The 19,212-nt window shown below is 44.9% G+C and overlaps 1 protein-coding gene across 1 annotated transcript in view; it reads right to left on the bottom strand.

Annotated features, from left to right (window-relative positions):
- SLC9A9 (solute carrier family 9 member A9) overlaps positions 1-19,212 on the bottom strand; it is a 517,302-nt gene that overhangs the window by 454,395 nt on the left and 43,695 nt on the right. Inside the window, exons 3-4 of the mRNA XM_055129734.1 lie at positions 13,205-13,282; positions 11,291-11,367 (exon numbers count right to left, since the gene is read on the bottom strand). Coding sequence (XP_054985709.1) covers positions 11,291-11,367; positions 13,205-13,282 — 155 coding nt within the window. The remainder of the gene's footprint in view (positions 1-11,290; positions 11,368-13,204; positions 13,283-19,212) is intronic.

The following is a 19,212-nucleotide window of genomic DNA, read 5'->3' on the forward strand; positions in this document are numbered from 1 at the left end:
TAATACCAATGTTGAACTCTTGTAATGACATGAAATTATAACCTTCGGTCGCTCGGCAAATTCACTGGTTTTCTATGCATTTCTGGAACCGAGTTGGGGCTATCTTTCAGAGGAAATCTCATATGCCTATTAGGTTGATGGACAACTGAGATAGTAGGTTTAAAAAAAACTCATTAGAAATTGAAAGTGCCATCTTTCTCAGGTATATCTGTAGAGGAAGTATAATATAATGCTATTATTTATCATGTCTAGCATTAATCTCCAATTTCACTTGCTGTATTTGGTGATTAGCAGATTTTAAGGGCGGAATACAACCTTGATCAACAAGAAAAAGGCTGAGAACATGTAGCAATGAAAAGAAATGGATATTATTCTCAGTTTGATTGATTCTAATGAAAAGTAGTTGAGAAAGTAACTTAGCTTGTCTTATATTCTATTTTATTGTCCATAAAGAGAATCATCGATGCTTTGCCTGTCTAATAAGGCAATTGCAAAAAGCAAATGTAATGATTTCTGTGAAAACTTTGTGAAGCAGGTAAAAGCCTATGAAAGTGATGCATTTTGCCCACTTTCCGAAATTCAGTACCCTTTGCACATACATGACTTAATTCGAGTTTTCTTCTGTGCACATGCAATCCACAATCATCACTTCCATCACTCCAAAGACATCTCTTGTCCGTTTTTCACTCTTAGACCACGAGGTTCACATTGCCCTCTGCTTTTAATTCTCTCTGCTAAGATTGTAATTATATCTAGCCCTGTAAAATGCGATGGATAACTTGTTAAATAATCAGGTCATTAATTTCTATGAGAATGTAAACTTGTAATCGCTAACGCCTTTTTACTGCAAATTAAAATCAACACTGTTGCAACCATGTAAGCTATTTATTGAACCATGTTAGAAAACATGGACTTACCTGAATAGAAGAGACCCCAGTAAGGGGATACTAGGCAATAAAAATTAGCAGGGAAGACTAAGAAACCAAAACAATTTTGAGACAGAAGGGGCAAGAGATCCATACAGAAAGAACCAATTTGATGATAAAATTATTCTTAGTATTTGGGAGAAAGAAAACAGGGACACATTACATACAGCTAAAAAACAAAATGAAGATAATACATAATTCTGGAGAAATTATCTTCTGAAATACGATATTTTAATTATAAAGTCATTTAGAGATTCACGATACACAATGGTGACTTTTTATCTAATCATGACTCTGCCCAAAGGCGGTTGGTTGTTTGGCCACCTAAAAGGGAGTGAAGATGGCAGGATGGCTGATGCATCCTGTACAGGAGAAGAATGAAGACTGAACGTGGACAGTTAAGAAGAGGCTGTCTCCTAAGAACTCTGTTAAGGGACAGGACAGACGGTCTCCTAGGTGAGGCTAATGAAGGAGGATGTGCCTCCTGGATATAGAGAGTCTAGTTTCCAGTCAGCCTATCCTTCGGCCCCAGGTACACTGATAGAGGTGGAGGGCCATGGGGCAGCTACCACACCAGCCAATCAAGCTGACGAAACACCATAAGCCTAAAATGAGTTCCAAGTCTTCAGATTAGAAGCTCCATCTTTCATCTAATATTGGACTAGCGAGGCAGAGACAACTTAGTATCAAAGGTACAGGTGTGTGGAAGACTGATAATGCAATATATACTATGAGTGACAGTGGACTAGAGCGACAGCACAGTGAATAGGATGTTTGCCTTGCAAGCGGCCAACCCGGGTTCGATTCCTCCATCCCTCTCTGAGAGCACGGCAAGCTACCGAGAGTATCCCACCCTTACAGCAGAGCCTGGCAAGCTCCCCGTGGCGTATTTGCTATGTCAAAAACAGTAACAACAAGTCTCACAATGGAGACGTTACTGGTGCCCGCTCGAGCAAATCGATGAATGATGGGACAACAGTGAAGTGCTACTAAGAGCTAATAATCATGTTGCATGGATGAAACCAATGTGATGTGACACTTTAATTGGATCTCAGAAAAAGCTTCAATTAGGTAAGACATTGTAACATAGACTTCCTTTTATTAACAGATTTTTTGGAGTAATTTTGGATATACAGAAAGATTTACTGGAGAATACTAAAAAAAAAAACCCTCAAATTATGCCTCTATATAATCCCTCTCTTTTACCCACTTTCCCCTACAGTAAGCTAATATTGGTACATCATTAATAACTAAAGTTCACATTTTATATTAGCAATTGTCCTTTAGTTCATATTCTTTATTAAAAACCCTGAACTGTCAATATAAATTTACAAAATGTTCAACAAGAGCTTATTCTATAAATATGAGTATATATAAAATACTTTTGAACTAATTAACATTCAAAAGAAAAACATTAAAATTATATCATTATATTGGGGAAATCCTATCATTGAAATAAATATATATTCTTCGGACAAGAAAAATATGTAAATGGAAGATGGAAAGAATGAATGAGTTGAATGGGTGTAAAGTACACAGCAATGACTAGTGACCAAGAAAATATTGAATAAATGCAAGCAGTTGTCATTATTTAAGTCAGTATTTCTCTCATTCGAAGAACTTATATGAGGAGTGGGACCAAATGAGGAAAATATTGAGCAATCTGTTTCACAGAGTTCTGAAACGATGATTCCAAGAGAAATCCAATGGAAAATCCACAGGTGATGAGGAAGTCTGCTCCCCACATTTTGAAAGAGGGAAATGCTACCAGGGAGCCAGTGGTCGAGAATTGTATGGAAAGATGGAATGGGCATCTGTGCGGGCATCTGTCACCTGACAGCAATGACCTTGACAATTATACTTGCTCACTGAGGCTCAAAAATGATGTCATCATTCATATTCATGATTCTGTTGACAATGCAGCTTGCCACTTGGAAACCTTCATGCAGTGAAAATTAGTTAGTAAGGGTGAAATAAAGCCATGAAGTACCTTAGAGCTGTAGTCAAATCGACTCCAAGTCGATTTTATTGGGGCCATTTTGTTTTAATGATACCAGAGCGTGATGAATAAATCAGACGGAGCACCTCCCACAGGAACACTGCTAAAACCCTTGGACCCGAACGCTGGGCCTTCTGCACTGTGATGACTCTATGTGCCGGACTCACAATGGGAACCAAGTATCTTCTACATAATAGACATGCAATATTCGGCCCAGCCAGCCAGCCATACAGAGCACGTGGGCATAAATGATAAGACTAATTGTCGTGGTTTGGCTCCAACGATGCCAACGTCATGTGAATTAAACACAAGTTAAAATGATTTTCATTCCTATAGTCTGTGCACTAAATCCTAAGCGGCTTTGAAGCACAGTAAATTCACCTGAGACTCTTGTTGGTATGCAGGTCAGCGTTGCAAGAGGCCTGGGGTGACTGGACTCTGCATTTCTCGCCAGCTTCAGGTGCAGTTACTGCTGCTGCCGCTGCTGCAAACCCAGTGAGGCAACGGACGTTGCCAGAGTGAATTTACCGTGCGAGCTGCTCGATCGCACACACGGCGGAGGGTGATGCAGGCGAGTGACGCCTCAGCTTCCTCCCTTGCTAAGAGGGACCCAGGGAAGCGTCTGACTCTGCGGGGTGCTGGGAAAGATTACATGTGATAATAATAAATTCAGGAGAGTCAGTTCGAGGCCAGGAGTATTAAAAAATAAAATGCATCCCCAAAGCTTGCTTTTATTAACTTCTGTTATTTCTACTGACTCGTCGTCAGCTCAAAGCTTTACGTTTCTTGAAGCACGTCATTAATTCTTTGAGTCGTTGGCGATACACTTACTGGCTTCTACTGAAAGAACTTATCCGAGAGGATAAGTTGAGGTGGCAGCAATGAACAAAGTTGTGGAGGGCTGGAGCCAAGGGCCAGATGGTCACATGCGACCGTGGACTCCAGAGCTGGATGCGGGTGAAGGCAGGAAGGAAGGGGATAGTCACAGTGTCTCGATCCCTCCAGACCTGATTCAGGGCCACGTGCTGGGGGTCCAAGCTCCCAGCTCCCTGTCAGACCCAACCAAGTGGGCTCTGGGTTTAAGATTTGCTTATACATGGCGGGACCTGGAAAGGACCATGCTGAGTGAAGTGAGTCAGGAGGAGAGGGACAGACATAGAGAATGACTGCACTCATTCGTGGGATACAAAAAACATAGTTGGAGACTAATATTCAAGGACAGGAAAAGCAAGGGCCGGATGGACTGGTCCTCAGCTGGAAGCTCGCCACAGGTCAGGGGAGAGGGCATTTAGGGTAGAGAAGGGACCACTAGGACTATGGTAATTGGAAACGGACAAGAATGGAGGGCTGAAAGGAAGCGAAGGGATAGATGGACATGAGAACCTTTCAGTACCTGGATTTCAAGCCATAATGCTCAGAAGAAAAAAAGAGAGAGGGGGAGAGAGAGAGAGACACAGAGAGAGAGACAGAGACAGAGACAGACAGAGACAGACAGAGACAGAGACAGACAGAGACAGAGACAGACAGAGACAGAGACAGAGAGATACAGACAGAGACAGAGAGAGACAGACAGAGACAGAGAGACAGAGACAGAGAGATACAGACAGAGACAGGGAGAGAAGGAAAGTGCCTGCCCTAGAGCAGGCTGGGGATAGGGATTGGAATCAGGCAAACTAGGGGACATTGGGGTGGAAAATGTGCAGGGTGAAGAGACAGGTGTTGGAACATTGTGTGACCGGAACCCAATCACGCACAACTTTGTGACTATGTATCCCTCAGTGAGTTAACTAAAAATTAATCAATTAACTTATTAAAAACAAATTAAACTGAATACAGGTTCTGCTTTATTCTTAGATTGCTTTCCCCCTTTGATCTAAATGGGATATGTAGGCGGGGGCGGGGTTGTGCTTGTGTGTGTGTGTGTGTGTGTGTGTGTGTGTGTGTGTGTGTGTAAGCTATATTTACTGTCACGCTTCCAACAGATGTTGATCAAACTGAGGAAACCTTTGCCACACTGTGCCCGAGGATGCTGGAAGGGAATGGTGAGGGGCGACTCCAAGACACGAGCCTTTCCCCCTGCACCGGGCTTCCAGCAGCGGGTTTCTTAGTCCAGGCTGCCCAAATCTGCTTTCTCTGAGTAGATGTTTCCGTCCTTCTTAAGGCAGCCTCTCTCCCCGCCATCCCATCGACTTTTCTCTCCCAGCGGCTTTTAGCGTTTCCCCTCCTGCACGACGTCGGGTTTCCGGGCTCTCCTTCTGGCTCTGCCTTGGCCCAGGTTACTGCATTTGTCCCGACCTGTCCTCAATCTCCATTGTCTCCCAGGCTGAGGTGGAGGAAGGAGACTAGTGACAATTGCTCAGACAGAGCCATGGCCTCCGAGCAGCCTCGTTGCCTCCAGGTGCTTCTGAGTCCCCGTCTGCCCTGGGTGCTTTCCTGAGTGACTGCAGCGGCTCCTCTGCCCGTGTGCTGTGATGCAGACAGGATACACCGCCTGCTGAGCAGCGCCCCGCTTGACACATTAGAGATGTTGTTGGGTTTTTTTCCCCTCCTTTGGCTGTCAGGGCAACGTGGGTTTATTTTTCTCTATGATCGCAGTGACAGCCGATGGCAGCTCCAACTCCGGAGAGTAAATGAATGCAAGGAGGAGGCAAAGGGCCTTTTTCTTGGGCTTGACACCATCTGTCTGACTCTGCTGGAGAAGGGGGGGGGCAGAGAGCAGGGCCAGGATTACCCAGCAGAGTCTTGACATTGAGGAGCTCCTTCCATCTGCTTTTCGGTTCCTGTCCGTTTGGGGGGGCTTAATTAATGCCTGTGAGAGTGTACAGTGAATATAGTGGGAACTCGTAAATCACAATACTGTATTGATTATCTGGAACATGCTCGATGCCAACCCACAGGGAGATATTACCAAAAACTAATCTCTTAAATATTGCTTTGCTATCCCATTCTTTTCCCTCTCCCCAGAAAACCCTACTTAGAAATACTACTTAGCCTTCCCAAACCACTCAATTACCTAACAGTGTAATAATTTAGCATTACAACACTAAATTCTGTGCTTTTAATTCTTACTGCACAGATGTATGTCTTCTGGTCTCTGTGGGCATACTAACGAATAATGCTATCTAATCTTGATCTTTTGTGAACTTTATGAAAGTGATGGCATGGTACTTTAGTCTCATGGGACTTGATTTATTGACCTTGGATCGTGTGTCTAAGATTCAACCACTTTTTTTTGATATCTTTATTTCATTGTTTTTCAGAGCTGTATCAAGTTGTATGGATTTATTAGTCTGTTCCGTCGATGGAATCTGAATTGTTCCCAAGTTTCTGATACTGTGAACAGTGTTGCTACAAATATTTTATAGAGGAAAAAATTGAATTGCCTGGCTACCATATAAAACTAAATTCTAACAAATGGACTGACAGCAAAAAAGAAAAATATTAAAAACAATGTAGAAGAAAATATCTTTCTGGCTTTGGGAATGAATTTGTTGGCAAATTGTAAAGAACAATAATCCTAAAAAAAGAAATATAAAATAAAATCATGAGGGAAGTGAAAACAAAAAAACACAAACTAGGAGAATGCATCTGAAAATTTTAAAACTTACTATAGATTATCGTGTGGGACATATATAAATTCTGACAAATTAATTAAAAGAGAATAAAGCAACTTGCTAAAAAGATGGACACAAATCTCTGATAGATATATAAAAATATACAGTACCTACTTCATAACCATCAGAAAGATGATTATGAAGACCATAGAATAATTTCATTATACACCTAACAGACTACTAAAAAAAAAAAAAGAGGAAAGATTAGCACAACCATTTGGGAGAACAGCTTGGCCTTATGTCATTTGTAGATATTAGAGCCTGGCATTTCCACTCAGGGATATATAGCATTTCCACTCAGGATGGTTACCAAATCTGGGAATACAGACAAATACATAATAGTGACTTATTGCCATCTTAGTCGAGCACATGATAAAATAATACCATGCATATTTCCAACTTTACGCCCAGCCTGAATGAAGACTAGCTATCTTGTCAACTCTAGTAAAACAGCCATATATAAAATTTTCTATCCCAACTCTTTTTTCAGTTCTTCAAAACATATTGAGTCTTTGTTTTTATTATTATAATTTTCTAAAGAATCCAATGAAACCATGAAATCTATGTAGACTCAGTCCCAGGAAAAATGTACGGATAATTACTTAACAAAACTCTGCCTCTCTGAACATCATTTCTGCACCATCTCAGGGTCTGGCTTCCAGGATGAGAAACTTTGCTCGTGATCATTATCTTTCCAGGATTATAGTGTACAGCACTGAAATACCAAGGCACTCAGCCTCATCGAGGAACTAAACATCATGTGTTTTGTTCCAGGCTAGCAGATGTGTCCGTTCTTCGTGGTTTTGGAATAAGCATCTTAAGGGTATAAGGTTTACCATATGCCCCCTAGTTAGGCAAAGAGCAATGGAAATGCCAGAACTAGGACTATGTATTGTAGTGCCTAGAGGTCATCAGGTGAGCAGACAAGAGACATAGCGTGGAAGGGTAAGATACAAAGATAAAGGAAGAGGATCCAAAAATGGAGGATGGGAGGCATAAATTGAGAGAGATTTCAAAAGCATGGGCTTTATTTAAAAGAAACTCACTGATGATAATATTTCTATTCTTTCTTTTTAGGGGGGGTTGTCACACCCAGCGATGCACAGGGGTTACTCCTGAATCATGCACTCAGGAATTACTCCTGGCAGTGCACAGGGGACCATACGGGATGCTAGGAATCGAACCCAGGTCAGCCGCATGGTAGGCAAACGCCCTACCTGCTGTGCTATCACTCCAGCCCCTGAAGGTAATATTTCTAAAGTTACAGAATGAGGGAGAAGGCAGCCCAAGAAGATGTGAACTTAATAAAATTTAAGAATTCTTTCATTCAAATAGACCCAATGATCCTAATTCCCAAATACAATTCCGAAGCCAAACTACCTGGAGATTAAGCACCACTTTACCTATGAAAGATCAGGGTTGGCAGCCGGGCTCTTCCTGTCCCACAATCACTACATCAGCCTTCAGATACTCACAGACTTCTCATCATGGGTCAGGGCCGTCTGCCCTATAGCCCCTCACCCAGCCTTTCCGTTTCCACATTCTCCCACATGGCTCCGTGAAACCTCTCCAAGCTCGGCATGGCGGTCCCCACACCCCCCACAGACAATCCCAACACCGCACCTCTCTCTTATGAACAACTTCCCAGAACCCACCGCTTCTCTGGCTTAGTCCCAGAGACCACTCTAAGTGACAGTCCCACTCCTCCCTCCCGTCTATTTCTGCCAAGTATGAGTCTCTCAGCATAAGCCCAGGCAGTTCTTCTTCCCTTAAAATATAAATTCGTCTTGAATGGAATTCTCAAATCACAATCTCTCAAGTTCATTGCAGCACTATTTAGAATAGCCAGGAAATATAAACAACTCAAGTGCCCGCAAACGTATGAGTGAATCAGCTGTGCTATATACACACAATAGAATATTCCTCCCCTATAAGAAAAGTTGGAACATGCAGTTTGCCACTATGTGGCTAGAAATGAAAGCTATGTTTCTGAGTGACGTCAGCTAGACACACAGGAACAAATGTAGAATGACTGATCTCATACATGGGACATAAATAAATAGAAGGAATAATAAATGGCCAGTTCTAGTGACAGAGCTCAACTAAGAGGTGACAGGGATGAGTGGGAAGGATCCCTAAAACACTCTTCAGTGATTTCCCTTACCCCGTTAGAAAAGATCCCAGAATTCTCAAAGAGACTCTCCCTCTTGACCGACGTTATGAAAGCACCTTACAAGTTTTTGTTGCCAGATTACGCTCAGCTCAAACCATGAAAATGACCCTAAAAGTTTTAGCAGCACTGCGCTTTTGATTCAAAGCACTTCCCACAATAAATCATAGATTGCAGCCTTAAAACCTAGAGTTCCCAACTCTACTAAGAACACCACGAGATTGCTGGAACTAAAACTCTATAAACATGAGTCTATTAAAAAATAAAAGAAGTCAATTATAGATAGCATAAGTATTCTATATCACTGTACTTTTAAAAGTAGATTCATAAGTTATTTATATTAGTGAAAATATGTTATATAAATGCATAGCCCAGTATGCTGGGTTATACTGGTTATAAGTTCTATAAAGAAAACTGAATAAGAGTGAGAACTATTCAACATTTTTCACAAGTTTAGAATTTGGACATGTTATAAACGACAAAATACAGGCACTTTTAAAACTGTATCTTTGCTATAAACAGCTGGACATTTGTCGAGAGTCCACACAGCTCAGAGCCCTGCCTGGACAGTCAGGAACAACGTAAGAGAAGAACAGAAAAGTGAGAGGAACTGAGAGGAGACGAGAATTTTAAGTCAGATAAAGCAGGAAGTGACATTCTAAGACATGCTGATCATGGCCTGTAGGTATGAGATAGAATCAATAAACTACATTTTCAAGGTGTCACTTTCCTCCTCCTCAGAATGGGGGTCTTCAATAACACACAGATCCCCCAGCCCCTGAACCAGCTTCAAACTGGGAGTATTTGGCTGTGGCATCCCCACCAAGCAAATCAGACTTCTGGATTTGAGAAGGACAGAATCCATTGTGCCTCTCTGTCACAAGCAGCTGAAAGAGCTCTTAGAAATCCATCCCGGGGACTCCCAGTGAGAAAGGCTGTGGCCCCTTCTTCCAGAATCCACCACCTCCAGCTTCTGCACTGCCAATCACCGGCTGGTCACTCTCAGTTAACACCGTCTGAGTTAGTCAGGGCTCGAGTCAATAAAAACTTAACGGAGAATTCAACATAAACCTCCCTTGCTTTTAGGCCCAAGGAACGATATCTGTTAGTCTGGCAGTGGCACATGCTAAAAGCACAAGGAAGGGTTGTGTGGGTGAGTAGGGTGTGTGCTTCTAGATAGTTCCCTGTGTGGGCTGGAACAGCTGCGGCAGTGAAACTCACAGGGGGAGCTGGGTGGCTGCACCAGATGTCCGGGGACAGCCACACCATCGCAGTCTCACAGTCACCCTGGTTTTCTGCAGTGCAGCAAATTTACTGCATTGGGTAGGACTTTAAGTGAGTTGGCCCGGCTTTGCGATTTGTACACCTTTCGCTGTATGATGGAACCCGGTAAGCCAGGGTTTATGTGGTTAGACATGGGGCTTAGCCGCATAACTCATCAAGCCGGTGTGAAGAAAGCAAGTCTGCTTTCTACAGCGAAGGAGCAAAGAGCCATCCCAGCAGTAAGTGAGATTTGGAGACGTGTATTTCAGGCTACCCTCCCGGTAACGTCCCTTAAAAAGGAAAACAAACCAACCTTGAGAGGCAGCTATTAAAGTGTTTCTGTTAGACCCACGTGGAGCCATACAAAGAACGGGAAGTCGGGGCAAGAATGGAGCATGTTTCTCTGCATTATTCAAATACATATGTATAATTTTTTTTTTTTTTTTTTTTTTTTTGCTTTTTGGGTCACACCTGGCAATGCACAGGGGTCATTCCTGGCTCATGCACTCAGGAATTACCCCTGGCGGTGCTCAGGGGACCATATGGGATGCTAGGAATCGAACCTGGGTCGGCCGCGTGCAAGGCAAACGCCCTACCCGCTGTGCTATCGCTCCAGCCCCCATATGTATAATTTTTTAAGATTGCATTGTCACTCATAGAACTCCACCAAGGTACCCACATTTCTGAAGTCATCAACCCCAAGCGCACAAAGAGGACCCCTCACAACGAAAGCAATTTCGGTTGGATTTGAAACCTTTCACGTGTGAGGTGGCCTTTCAGCCTGGAACTGGTCACCGGGATGTGCGCCTTAGGACGTGCGCATTTACTACCCAAAACACCCAAAGGTCAGGCGAGCGCCCTGCAGAGCTGGCCCTGAGCTGGGACCCAGGGCGGGGGGCAGCCCAGCACGTCTTTCTGTCTTTCTGCCCCGTGGACGCACCCTCTGTGAGCTGGGGTTGGCTGCGCGCACCGCCCTGGGGACACGCAGCCCAGCAGGCGTGGGAGGCAGGTCACTGGCGGCGCTTAATACTCTTCTAATTGCATATGCAAAAAAAGCAGACACCTGTGCCACCGGTGTGCGCGCGTGCGTGTGGCTGCGCGGGCGGGTGAGATGTGTGGGGCGTGTGTTTGTGCAGGCTGGTGTGAGCGCGCGCTTCTGTTTTTGCGCACGCCGGTGAGATGTGCAGAGTGTGCGGCTGTGCAGGCGGCTGTGACGCACGGAGCGTGTGTTTGTGCAGCCGGTGTGAGCACGCGGGCTGCGGCTGTCACCTGGAGGCCGACCCTCCCCACCGAGCCCTCCAGCCCCGACCTCACTCACCCGATGATGATGCAGGAAATGGCGGTCCCCAGGAAGGCGTAGGTCAGAATAGATCCTAAGTTCTGGAAAAAGTGTCTCTGGGGGGGAAAAAAAAAACAAAAGAACATTCACATATTGCATCTGCATTTTCCCACCATGAGTGAAACAAGAAAGAAAACCTGATCTCTGCCTTTTCACTGCCTCTCCTTTCCCTCAGTGTCGAAGAAAACTTGGGGGACGGGAAGGGAGAGCAGGGGGCTCAGACCTGGCCTTACTGGGCAAAGGGAGACATCGCTGGTTTACGGGACTAGAGACAGGTTTCTCCATGGAATAAGCAAAGGCTGTCTGCAAAACAGGTCTGGGGGCGAGTGACCGGAGAGAGTGAAGGTACCACCCACCAGGTCTTGGGGATGACAAAGCAGAGACCTATTGTCACGTCACATGCCGTGGAATCCCCCTGCCACTTGATAAACCACCATTCCGGAGGCTGCAGTGACAGCTCAGCGGTCAGAGATGCATTCTTTGCAGGCACTGGGACTTGAGTCCAAGCCCCAACCTTGCCGAGTGCAGCCTGAGGGTCCCCTGCACATGACCCAGGTGGCCCCCAGCACCCGGACCTGAGCATCATGGCATTCCTGGTGCCCAAGCAAGGGTCTGGATCTCTGAGCATCTTGGGGATGGGCCCGCTGTTCCTCCGTCACTGTTTGGGCATCTCCCCCCTCCGAATATGCTTCAAAAGGACGTTAGCTGCTGCTGGACACGGAAGCTGACTCTCACTGAATCCGACTCCCATGAGTCTCTGCCTAGTAGTTCTTCTGATTGTGCTGCCTGAAAAGTCACACCAGGGATGCTTAACAATGCCTAGTCCTATGGGCGAGGCTGAGGAGGGTGCAATGGTCCAAATCTCTGCAAACGCTTTCACCTCCAATTCTGTCAGACGAGCTGATGAGCCAGCAGCCGCAGCCAGAGGGAGCCTGGAGCACACGGAATCCGCTGGCTGCTCTGAGCACTTCTCCGGGCACTGGCGCTGGACGGCTGCAGGAGGAGAGAGCAGTTCTCCCGGGCAGAGGGGAGCACAGAGTAGCATCCCCTCGAAGCTAAGGGTGTGGTCCCAAACTCAGGCAACTAAGACAGGACCCTCTGGTGCAGTAATTGCTCATCTAACAAGCGGTGGTCACTCCAGTGGCCTACAGAACAGGCCCTTCTGCCTTGGAGAAGGGGCACACTGCTGGATCCACCTCCCATGGACTAGCCCTGACCGTGCTGACCAGCCTCTAGGGAAATCGGCCCAATAGAAGTCGGAGGCGAGCCACAGGCGGCACTTACTATTCTTCAAGTTGCCTACTGAAGTCAGATTTCAAATGAGTCAAATTAATTTTTTTTTTTTTTTTTTTGCTTTTTGGGTCACATCTGGCGATGCACAGGGGTTACTCCTGGCTCTGCACTCAGGAATTACTCCTGGCGGTGCTCAGGGGACCATATGGGATGCTGGGAATCGAACCCAGGTCGGCCGCAAGCAAGGCAAACGCCCTACCTGCTGTGCTATCGCTCCAGCCCTGAGTCAAATTAATTTTGATGTTTCATTTCACCCAATACATCTCAAACATGATAATTTCCATGGGAAACCTTTTTTTTTTTTAATATGGACATGGCTTACTTTTTTCTTTCAAATGCTTAAGCTTTTAAAATCCAGTGCACATTTTATTTAGACTTGAAGTGCATCTTGATTCAGGCTAGCCTAATCTCAAGGGCTCTGTCACCATGGGCAGCTGGTGTCCTGTGTATTAGACAGACAGATCGAGAGGAGTTTTGAGAATGTCAGAGCTGAATCTGGATCACAAAATCAAAAATAATATATTCCCACCAAAGATGTGCTCCCTTAAAATAACGGGTTTTTCATCAGTAAAGACAAGTAAGTAATTTCTGCATACGTACCTTCTTTAGGCTATATCCTGCGTGAAATATAATTGGCGGTAGTAAAACATTGAAGAAGATTTCTGGATCAAATGTCATCTGCAAGAAAATTCAGATGAAGAGGTTAGAATGTGCCTCACCAAAAAAATCCAGGTACCTGGGCCCTATGAATGAGACCTCCAAGCCTGCATAGATTGAGACTGGGCTTCCTCCTCCCAGATCCCCAGTTTTCCAGTAGCTTGGCAGTCACACCCACAAACTGCCCCCAATGCCATGTAATCTCATCAACGGCCAAGACCCAGAGACTATAAACCAAACCTCCCAGAAGGGAGCCACACAGAATTTCCTGGAGCATGTGGCCATGAGACCTCTTATCCTCTAGCCCACTTACATACCAAAAGTAGCACACATTTGTCTGGTTTTTAACATACTTGTTTGTATTCTCTTATATATGGGCTTAAATGGCTCCAGAATTAAATACAACAACATACAACAACCTTCACACACTTCCCTCTTATTGTGGTGGGAAGGTGCTGGGTTGGTGTTTGAATATTATCTGCAATGAACTATTGTGAACTACTTTATGAAAATAAAATATATAAAAAAAATTTAAAAAAAGACATTCCTTGCATGCAGCCAACCCTGGTTCAATTGCTGACACCACTTAAGATCCCAGTCACTGCATCAGTGATCGCTGGATGCAGGGCCCAGGGGAAGCCCTGACTGTTTCTGGGGGAGTCCCAAACCCCACCTCCTCCAAACAAAAGAACATGCTCCTCTGGACCACTAGGACATGGATTTTTCTTTTTTGTAAGACAGCTTGACTTTAGAAGTCACCTTGTCAGAGACTGTATGAAACATATAAATACACTATTCAACTGCATGGTCATTTCTGAAGTAGAAAAATCTTCCATTCTATAGCCTGCAACAGCAACAGAATGACCTTACTGAAGCCAGCCTGGGGAAGAAAACCCTTTTTCTGTTAAGATGATTAGTTATTCAGGCCCCATATTTCAAGTATTTTATTATATCCTTTTTCTGGTCAAAGGAATTGATGGAATCAGTTTATCTTCAGACAAACATTTATTTAAGGTTTCCCAAATAAATATATTTTGAAATTTTGTCTTAGATTTCCTGATTTCATTCCACTTCAGTGTATAAAATATTTTCCAGACCCCAGGCAATGCATTGGTAAGTAAAAGTGGATCTTTATCGTATTTTTATTAGTTTTTAATTAAATGTTAAAATTAACTCCCCCCTTCCCCAATTTCTTTTTGTTAAGTACAATGAAATAAGATGCAGTAATGTGCTGGAATTTTTTAATTCAATAGCTGTACACTGAGTCGTCTAAAAGTTAAAACTCATTGAATTCTCTTCTTTCCCTCCCTCTTTACGTACCCTTCTCTCTCTCTCTCTCTCTCTCTCTCTCTCTCTCTCTCTCTCTCTCTCTCTCGTTCTCTCTCTCACTCACACGCACACATGCATGTATGCAGTCCTGCACAATGGCATTTATCATTTCATTGCTAAGGTCAATTTAGTACTCATCAAAATCGTTCAGATAATGGGTTTCATGTATCATTCCTAACTCCCCCCTTTGAAGTCTGCTTTGAGGCTCAGCTCTGACGCCCTCCCCAGGCAAGCCTGCCCTTGACTCGTCCCTGTGCTCCAGCTGACTGGATGTTCTTGGCGTCTACATGTTTCCTCGCATGCTCTGTAGGACTGTGGCTGAACTGGAAGTTTCTCAAGGGCCCCAAAGACCCCCACCCTTAGTTAACCTGGCAATCTTCCATCTCCTCCAGGGCACCCACTGCTTAGATACATTTGCTGAACTGAACAGGTGATGTCTTTGAGAGTCAACCTCTAGTAAAACGGAAAGAATTATGCACACAGTTGTCTAAGTATGAATTAAGAGATGCTTCTCTGGGTTCTACCTTCTACTTGATACCCACAAGGGCGTCTCAAGCCCCTCTCTTCCTTCTTCATTCTTCCTTCTTCATACTGACTCCTTCACTCCTGTCACGCACAGTTGGGAATAGGAGCGTGGGGGAAGCAGGAGACACCTAACTCAGCCACCAGTCTCTCATAAACCTTCTTATGCACCCACAGACATTACGATCTAGTGTCAGGCAGATCGGCAAGGATCCATTCACGACTCTCTGTTTCCCTGAGTATGATCATGAAAGTATCATATTCATTTAAAGTGAATATAAGCGTGTACCTTATTTTAAGCTTGTTGTTAAATGTTAAATGACCCCATATCTGCTAGGCCCTATTTGAGCTCTATTCGCCAGACATGTGCACTTTCAAGTATTTATTGCTGAAGAAAATGAAGCGTGTGCGTCACTGTTTTTAAATTAGAGGAATTGAAGAAGATGCACCAGAGCAATGAACCCCTTAAGCTGGTGGCTGTGTAGAATTGGGCACGAACCTGAAAATTCTTTCTGGTGCAGTCTTTGACTCTCAGAGTATCTGCCCTAACACCATCGAGCTGTTTCTGAGGGCCCTGGAAGACTAGATCAATGACAATGACATATTTGGGAGTTTTTTTACAGAGTTCTATTTCTGAATGCCCGAGGGACGAAGCAATGCAGCTGGGGCCATTTGGAGGAGAGAGATACAGCAGTCAACCGTTCCTGGAAAAGCCCTTGCTCAGCAGTTTTCCTGAAAAAAAAAAAAAAAATCCAGCCAAGCACTCTACTCTAGCCCTCAATAATCTGGACGTTCCATTCTCAGCAAGGATTGACTCACGGGCCACTGAGTTAACACTTTCTGAAGAAGCCAGATGAATTGGCAGGTTGAGAATGGCACGTGTCTTCAATCACTTATTCGCAAAAATGAAACAGACTCGTGTTTGAGTTGGGGATTTTTTATTTTCTTTCTGCAGGGAGACACACCAGTGGTGCTCAGGGCTCATTCCTGACATTGCCCCAACGACCATAGGCAATGCAAGGATCGAACCCAGTCCTCTGTGTGCAAGGCAAGACTTGCCCACTGAACCATTTCTCTGGCCTCAGATCTGTATTTTTTTTTCCTGGCTTGCCTCAAGCTTATCTTGAGCTCAGACTGTGACTCCACAGCCAGAGAATTTCTCTACAATGGCTGAGTATGCGGCTGCGCCCTCCTGCAGATGGTGGGACTGTGTATCCTTTCCCTCTGACTCTCTACTCAAATCCAGATATTCTTGGTCTCACAGGAGTGCTTGTCTTAAGGTCCCACAATATTAATATTTCCATTAATGTCTGAGGGAGGAAAATCCCAGAGAGGAGTGAGTGGGGAGAGTAGAAAGCTAAGAACCACTGTAGCTACAGACATGAGTCCTTGGACACACAAGTTTCTTAGACAGCGCTGGGCAACAGAACTTCCTGTGAGGATAGAAATGGACTCCAACGGTCCTGATGGAGCTGCTGGCCCTCAGTCACATGACCTGCTGGGCACTTGCTCTGCCTGTGGGCCGCCAAGGGACAGAGTCCTCATTTTCACAGGTGCGGCTAGCGGCCACTGGAATTCCACTGAGAAACAAAGCTGGGGGTTAGGAATCTACACTATTGCCACTTTTAGCCGGTCCATCACACTGTCCAGTGAGGGCCCCCTGGGAGCAGGTGACCTGAATATGAGGTGGAAAAGTCATGCATGCTTCATAAATACAGTGAATTTTAAAAAATTATTTTATTGAATCACCATGAAATAGAGAATTACAAAGCTGTTCATGACTGGGTTTCAGTCATACAATGTTCCAACATCCATCCCTCCACCAGTGTAATTTCCCAGAAATAATGTCCCCAGTTTCCCTCCCAATTCCCCAAACTACCTCCCACCCCAGCCTGCCTCTATTGGCAGGCACCCCTCTTCCCTCTGTCATTTAGGCATTATGGTTTGCAATACAGATGCTGAATGGTTATGATATAAATTCTTAAGCTGCAGGCAGACAGCGAGGGAGAGAGAGAAATATCAGCTTGATCACAAGAATGCAGTAGATTGCAACTGCTGTCTCCTGCACTGATATTTGGTTAGCAATGGCCCAGACATTCAGTCACAGATGCAATTCACTGGAGGGTTCCTAACAGTAGAAAGAAAGTACATCAAGTTTAATTCCCAAGTTCATCAGAAGGCCAGAGACCCAGAATTCTGTTTGAGCCTGAGTGTGATGACCACTAGTCACTTGATAGGATATATCTGGAAAGAAATATCAGTATTCTACTGAACAGGAACTAAGTAAGAAGAAAAAATTCATACATGCCCATGGAGATCTGGTCAATACTGATCAAAGCCTTCCAAAGAGGCCTTTGACAAACGGCTTCAGGACAGCATACTGAGGGAGCTGACAAGTGCAATTACTACCTTATACAAAGACAGGAGGAGACAGGCAGAGTGGCCAGTGATGACCAGAGTGGTCAGTGTGACCAGGGCATCACCAGGGCACATGCCCAGGGAAAACAATTTCCGGTTCCCCCTTGCTGTCTGAGTGCAGAGCCCTTCTAAGAACACCTCTTACGAATGGAAATGGCACAAAAGAAGCACATATGTAAACATATTATGAAAACAATCTTTGATGCTTCACTGACCCCCAAATTCAACTACCAAATCATGCCAACTCACATGTAAAGCTAAGATAATATGAGCACGGAGGAAAAGCAGGGATCTCTGATACCCAAAGCCTGCATCAAAGAGTGCCCAGGAACAGTCTGACTGGAGCCCTTCGACCTGCGTCTCAGAGGCTGCTACAAGACAAATGTCCACCACTGTTGCCTGGCCTCCTGTCACTGAGACAAAAGCTCTCGCGATTTTTCTTTTGGTTTGCTAAAACATTGGCCTCTTGTAAAAGTTGGGCGTCATAACCCAAACTTTGAACAATTGGGGGATACCTGGGTGTTTTCCACGGGAAAAGCAAACTAAGAGGAGAGCACTAAGAGAGTTAGAGTTGGGAGTATTCATGAGAAGTTAGGGCTCAGAGGTAGACGAGTTTTGGCAATGCTTCGTGCCTTTGCATGTTTAATCTTCAATGCTGAGAAGATTCGAAGCTTAAAAAGCCACTTCTCTGACACAAAGAACTTGAAGGCATGTGGCAGACAGAATCCAGGGAGGCAAAAGCAGGGTGAGAGTCTCCGGGTGTCAGCTCTGGGCCCAGGTTAAGTGATAATTCAGGGTTCTCTGGGACAGAAACATCATGTGGGTCTTGGACCCTGAGGAAAGTTCTGGCTCTGGAAGGATGAGCAGGAGGAGCCTCTCCATGGCACCCGACACGGAAGTCAGGTCTAGGAATAAAGTCCTCCAGACACAGGTGAGGCCGGCAGCTTCCTGCAGTGTTACCTAACCTTACTAGCAAGTCAATTAGTGAACTTAAAATATTTAAATAACAAAGTTATGGAGCTGGAGTGATAGCACAGCGGGTAGGGTGTTTGCCTTGCACGCGGCCGACCCGGGTTCGAATCCCAGCATCCCATATGGTCCCCTGAGCACTGCCAGGGGTAATTCCTGAGTGCAGAGCCAGGAGTAATCCCTGTGCATCGCCGGGTGTGACCCCCCCAAAAAAAAGCAAAAAAAAAAAGTTATAGTAAAAAGCAAAATCCAAGTTCTGTATATTTTTTAAGACAATGGGAAACATCAAAGAACTTGGCTTGGGGCGGGCAGATTTGGGATGCGCCCAGAGAAAACTTGAGGAAAGGTGGAGGGGTCCTCAGCAGAGTCTGGTGTTAAAAGCCGGGGAGATGTCTGGGTGAGGGAGCACTGAAGGGTCGATTCAGTTGACCCGCAGCAAATGGAGTGCACACCAGTGAGCGGATGGCGACCACTTTCTTAACATCTCTGAGCTTCTGACTCTGAGTCCGCATCAGCTGGCCGGGCACGTACACATCTACTTGCCACTTTGGGGTACCAAGTGGAACCATTCAGTGGTGTCTCCAGGTGGGTGCCAAGAGTTCCAGCTGGTCCCCTGCCCTTTCTGTTTCTCATGGTTCTGCTATACCTGGATCTTGATGAAAGAAGATATGAAACAGTGGGTGGGTGGAGGGCAGGAAGGGCGAGACACATGA

This window comes from Sorex araneus, chromosome 2, assembly GCF_027595985.1.
Source record: "Sorex araneus isolate mSorAra2 chromosome 2, mSorAra2.pri, whole genome shotgun sequence".
NCBI lineage: Eukaryota > Metazoa > Chordata > Mammalia > Eulipotyphla > Soricidae > Sorex > Sorex araneus.